This window comes from Meleagris gallopavo, chromosome 1 (genome assembly GCF_000146605.3).
Source record: "Meleagris gallopavo isolate NT-WF06-2002-E0010 breed Aviagen turkey brand Nicholas breeding stock chromosome 1, Turkey_5.1, whole genome shotgun sequence".
NCBI classification, from domain to species: Eukaryota; Metazoa; Chordata; class Aves; order Galliformes; family Phasianidae; genus Meleagris; species Meleagris gallopavo.
This window is the reverse complement of record NC_015011.2, coordinates 20083125-20089023: the sequence shown is the minus strand read 5'-3', so window position 1 is coordinate 20089023 and position 5899 is coordinate 20083125. Positions and strand designations below refer to the sequence as shown.

The 5899-nt window shown below is 42.7% G+C and overlaps 1 protein-coding gene across 1 annotated transcript in view; it reads right to left on the bottom strand.

The window, feature by feature from the left end:
* Positions 1 to 1043: 1043 nt before the first annotated feature.
* The window catches only part of ZNF800 (zinc finger protein 800), a 24455-nt gene continuing 19599 nt past the window's right edge, over positions 1044 to 5899 (bottom strand). Inside the window, 2 exon segments of the mRNA XM_031553127.1 lie at positions 1044 to 1299; positions 3835 to 3925. Of these exon segments, the coding sequence (XP_031408987.1) occupies positions 1252 to 1299; positions 3835 to 3925 (139 nt within the window). The 3' untranslated portion in view covers positions 1044 to 1251.

Here is a 5899-nt window from a genome sequence, read left to right as displayed (position 1 = left end):
TGTAAATTAAATGACAAAATAAGGAGCTAGCATTTATAAGCAACGTTTGCACAGTACAGATATCCAGTCTGCATGTGCAATACCTACTAGCCTTCACTAATTAGAAAAGATGACATCAAAAAACACTTTTATCCGAGGCACCTTAACTCTTGTTGTAATGAAAATGCAGTCCTCTTATTTGCTTAATGTCCAAAGAGCACTGAATTCAGTCTCCACTTTTGTTTGATATACAAAGTAGTCTTGTTCTGTAATTAATTTAAATGTCTATTTTCAGCTGGCTAAACGATCTTGTGATAATAAGTGGCTGTGTTGCCAGTCTAGAAGGGTGTCTGTCCATATCTTGTGGAGGGCTTAGATGACAAAACTTAGGGCAAACATGACCTCTGTCTGGAGGTCATTAAAGCCACCTACATCTTTTCCTTGACCAGATCAGAATTTAGGACCACTTCTAGGAGTCCTGATACACCGTGTACTTGTGACTTAAACATAAAATGAGGGCTTCAGATAGGTAGGCAAAATGCTCCCCCACACCACCATTGCTCAGTAAACTTTAAATATATTCAAGATGCAGCACTTCAAAGTCCATATGTAACTACCATGCAGCAAAATCTAGATGTACTTACTATATATAATTTTTTTTTCAATTTTGTATTATTTATCAAGCAGGAACAAAAGGTATCAAGAGGAAAAGATAATTGACACAGAAATTAAAAAAAAACAGCTTCTTCTAAAGCTGGGCCTCTGGACTAAGAGACCAGCTCTCAATTCTCAGGTTATAATAAAAGCATTTCACCTGCTATGGAAAATGAAACTTGAAATTAATTATGGTATACGACAGCTTCATGAATCCTTGACTTACAAAACAGATTAGATTCAGGACTCCTATCATCCCACCACACAAAGCCAGGAATTTTTTTCTCTAAACATATGCACAAAGGCTAATTAACACAAAATCCTTTTTCCTTACTGAAAAAGAGGTCTTCAGGCTTTATTAGAAGAACAGGAAAGCAATTAACTAAAGATTAAAGGTGAGCCATCTGCATGAAGCATGATAGAAATTGCCTAAAGGGGCAGGAGACAGGTAACAGAGAACATAACAAAAGAGAGGGTGGGAGAGGGAGAGCAAGAACAAACAACAGGAGGTTAATATTAAAATCAAGACAAAATCTTTCTCAGTAACTTGCTGGAAGTCAGCCATGGAGGGGACAGGTCTAATGTACGCACAAGCTTCGTTAGCGTATTCAAGTCAGATTACCTGATCATAATGGTCCTTTCCAGGCTCATAAATCTAAATGACACCTGTATGAAGACAAAAGTGAATACTAAGCACAAAATAAAGGAAAGTTATAAACCTATGTTGAACTAAAAAACTTAAACATTATGATAGCACAGGCAATACATAAAAATCATAGCTGTTTCTTGACATCTCTATCCAAACATTTACTCCTCTGCCAGTTTCACAAAAAGTAATGTAATTCACGGACAATTCTGAAAACTACAGGACTATGCCAAAATGGCTTTGACCCTTCTGCCATAGGATAGCATAGGATTTATGTATAGTCATAGAATAACCTCAATTGAATGGGATCCACAGCGATCATTGAGTCCAACTCCAGCTCCATACAGGACCACCCAAAATCAAACCCTGTGTATGAGAGTGCTGTCCAAATGATCCTTGAATTCCAGCAGCTTGGGGCTGTGCCCACTGCCCTGGGAAGCCTGATCCACAGCCTGACCACACTCTGGTGAAGGACCTTTGCCTAACACCCATCCCAACCCTCCCATGACACAGCTGCATGCCATTCCTTTATGATCTGCTCTACAGATCTCTAGCACTGGAACAATGCCTGAAAGCCACAGACATTGCATACATCTCTCTGTATGAATGTAATGTAGCTATTTTGCAGTACAACTCAGTGGGGGAGGAAATCTCTATGTAGGTGTTAATACAGCCTGACCTTTTGCCCTAGGGAAAATTGCAACATACATTAACTTGCTTACTTCTATCAGCATCAAAGTTGACTTCTCTCTGAAGCACCCACTGTGGTGGAAATGGCTTGGGAAGAGGGAGAAAAAGGGAGGGAAGATCTTATGAAGAAGTTTGGTATGTCTCAAGGAGGTCCCAAGGAGGTCCTACAACACACAGCATTACATCCCATGACCATTCACATCTCCTCCACTCTTACAGGAGATACCAGCTCTACTTTGCAGTCCATTTTGACAGAGGAATGCAGGTGTGACCCACAGCACTGAGCACATCACACCTGTCAGGCAGGTCCTGCAACAGCATGGACACACTTGGCTGCCTGCAGCTCCACGTGAGACCCCTTTGAAAGCCAGGCACTGATTGTACAGCACTGGGGCTCCCTCTGTCAGTGAACAGGAGGGAAAAATGACACAGCAGGGCCTTCTCAGGGCTCATAAAGGTCCTTAAGGAGTGTCTAGTCCCATAGATAAGCTGGCAACGAAACCATGAGAGTGAATTTGGCAGATGGAGCATCCTGATAATTCATTTCCTCTGCAGATAAAAATATGCTGCATGTTGGATGAACAGCTTCTCCCTACTGCCTGTAACTGGTCACTGCTGATAGGATCTGAAAGATGAAAAAGAGCTCATTCCCTTAAAGAGATGAACTCCTTTCTTTTGAGACCAAAACTGAAGATTTTAATGGAACACAGCATCTTCACTAAAAATCACAGGGCACCATTTATCTATAAGTGTTGAATTTAATCTGTTTTCAGCTAGAACAGAAAGATCTGCAAAATTCAAGTGAACAATGAAGAAAGAAAAGCAGAAACTTCATGCTGGAGCTGATAACGTTTCACTAACACAAGAGCAACACATAGAATTCAGTAGGAAAATAATAATCTCTTCTACTATCAGTGTATTCCCAAAACACTTTACTATGCTATCAGATATTTGATTACATCATCTGGTCATGGGTATATGCAGAAACTGCAAGAGCTGTATAGGGACACCATGGAACGAATACAAGGAACAATCCTCTAAGTGATGCTCTTCAAGCCCAGAACTTACCCTTTACTCTATAGAGCTGAAGCTTCACCTACTTGTGAATCAGCTACCTGTAAATGTTTGAAGGAGGAAGAAGTCTGACCTGGGTGGGAGTGCTGTTCTGCAATTAAGAGATGAGCAGAAGGAAGAAGAAGAGAAGCATTCTTGGGAATTACACATGGCACATCTTCCTTTGTGGGCATAAAGTACCACGGTGCCAGGGAAGTTGGCAGATGTATTGAATTAGTAGCAAGTGCTGATGGCAGGGACACCACGGGACACCAAAAATGGGACCGCTCCTCAGGGGAAGGTGAGCTGGGATGGGGCTGATGGCAATAGTGGTGAGCCTCTCACTGTCTAAACATTCTCTCCCAATAGCTATGCAGGACTATGTATTAGTGCACAATTTAGGCTTTTAGTACCTTCATTCAAGATTTCTAGATGTTCAGAACTGCAGATGTAACCATCGCATAACACTCATTTGAAGCAATGCCATCATTTTGTATAGGCACTAAATTTAAGCAGCACTGTGTGGATCCAACAAATTCGACACAAAGTGCTGGAGAGTGCTCACACATGCAAATGAACCTACTGACAACTGATCAGCATCTGTGTATTAAATCCAGCATGTCCTGAGGAGATCTGATCTGATGGCATACAAAGAGAAGAACTGAGCTCACTGCATGCATTTTAAATCACATACACAAATATTTCTTCCCAAGCAGAATTCAAGCTGTGAAAGCAAAGGGCTCTGCAATGGCACTCCTGGTTTTAGCCATCAAAAAAACGTAGAACAGTCACTGTGCTATACATACACTGACCTGTATATGGCTCATCATAGCTATCAACACGTTACTGCACTCCCAGCAGTTACTCCTCTGAACAGAAGGTATTGAGTTATTTCCTCTTTCACTGGGGGGGTTAGAAAAAAAATATGTTAATTCTATGATTTTATTTTTTTGTTTTTCTATTAGGAGAAATTTTTCTAACTTGAAATTAGATATTCATCTTTACCAAAACCTCGAGGAGATGGTATCTACCTGCAGACACGACCTGTACTTCTCCTTTCTGAATGGTCCGTCTGAGAGCACAGTAGCATGCATGTAAGGTCTGAAAACAGCATGCTTACAGATGATAATAACAGAAGAACGCAGCAATTTCTATTTACAATATCTCTTTTTTTTTTTTTAACATTTTAAAAGGTAGAGGTAATTTTGCTGTCAGTATTCTGCTTTTTAAAAGCAGAGATGAGTTAAATGAAGATTGGAGGAGGTAACACATTAATAAAGTAGTTTCTCCATCGATATTCTGTGAAGGATTAAGTAATAGCACTGAGCTGAAATGCTCTTGATCTGCACACGTTCTTGATGCATTAACCCTGCACGTGCCTGAGCAGAGGCACCCAGCGTGGGAACACAGCCCAGTGCTGCTCCAGTGCCCTGGGACCAGAATGAACACAGCCAACCAAAATGGAAGTCCTACAGACATCGCTCAGGAACTTCAAACACCACCACCTAGGCGCTGTTTTCACATTAATGACTCATTCCTTTGACACAGACTTGACCAAGGCTGACCTTTCTGCAGTCATTTGTCTTCACTGTCAGAATATCCATTTATTTTCTTTTACTATTTTACTGCACACAGACATGCCTCCATAAAGCAGCTCTACCCAAAGCCCAGGTGGCTTTGCTGTCTCCAGCACTCACCTGGGGCCCTCTCTCAGCAGCAAAACACATATTGCCACACAATGGTTGGGAAGCAAAAAGGGGCTGTCACAGCCCTGCGAGAGCCCTGAGACACAAGGGAACAGGCAGCAGGAACACGGCAAATGCCTTTTTTAAAAACAAACTAGAAGTGATTTTCATGCAGTCCCCTGGTAGTCAGAGGGGCGGGAGCTGCAGCTGTGTGTCCCAATTGCCCACCTCACCCTCACCGCGCCGGGAGAGGCCTGGAGGTGCAGGTGGGCCTCCAGCAGGAGCAGTTTGCTTCATACCCACCCCTGTCCACCCCTGACATTCTGATTTTGTGCGACTCCGCTTGCAGTCACCATCCCAAAAGCCAGGCTCCCTCCTGGCTCAGGGTCTGTGTTTTCCTTCTGACCTCGGCCTGGGACAGAAGAGGACGCAGCAATCCGACAGCACAGACACAGCTCAGTGGCCGCCATAGCCCTGGCCTCCCTCCTGCCCACATGTGGAACACTTGTCCAAAGCCCTTTGCTCTTTATACATACATGAAGACCGAAGGGCAATTTTCGAAGCCTGTGGAGCTCCTTAGGGCAGGAACTACCGTATTCCTCCCACATGTGCTTGGCATAAGGCGAGTCAACTGAACACCATTACCCCAGGTGCTTTCCTGAGACTTAACGCAGCTATTCTGCTAAACATTTCAGGTTTCCTTTATTTTTGTTTGCCCCAAAAATAAAAAGGTGCAGCTCCACAGCAGCAAGCCCAGCACCAGGAGCCAAGGATTCCTAACAATTTGAATTTAGGTACACATTGTAATTCACTGTCTCAGAGCAACTTACTGACGATGGAGAAAATGATTCAAGTGCACCAAATGTCACCTGGAGGTAGGGAGGGGAGGCAAGAGAAAAATGAACACTTCCTTTCCAATTCCAACATGGAAAGAGTGAGGAGAATAGGGCTGGATAGAGCATGAGATCTCAGGCTACTTACTGGGTGTGTAGTGCACAGACAAATGTTACTCCTGGCAACTGCTCCTCCAATCTATTTTTAAAGACATAAATATAAGAGGATCCACATTGTTCCCACCTGGACCTCTGCCATGTTTTTTTCAAAATCATCTTCTAGGAAACTTTGTAGCCAAATTTTATATTCCCAAATAGGTGGTTTGTATCACTTTGCTCTCCAGAAAGAAAGGGGAAAA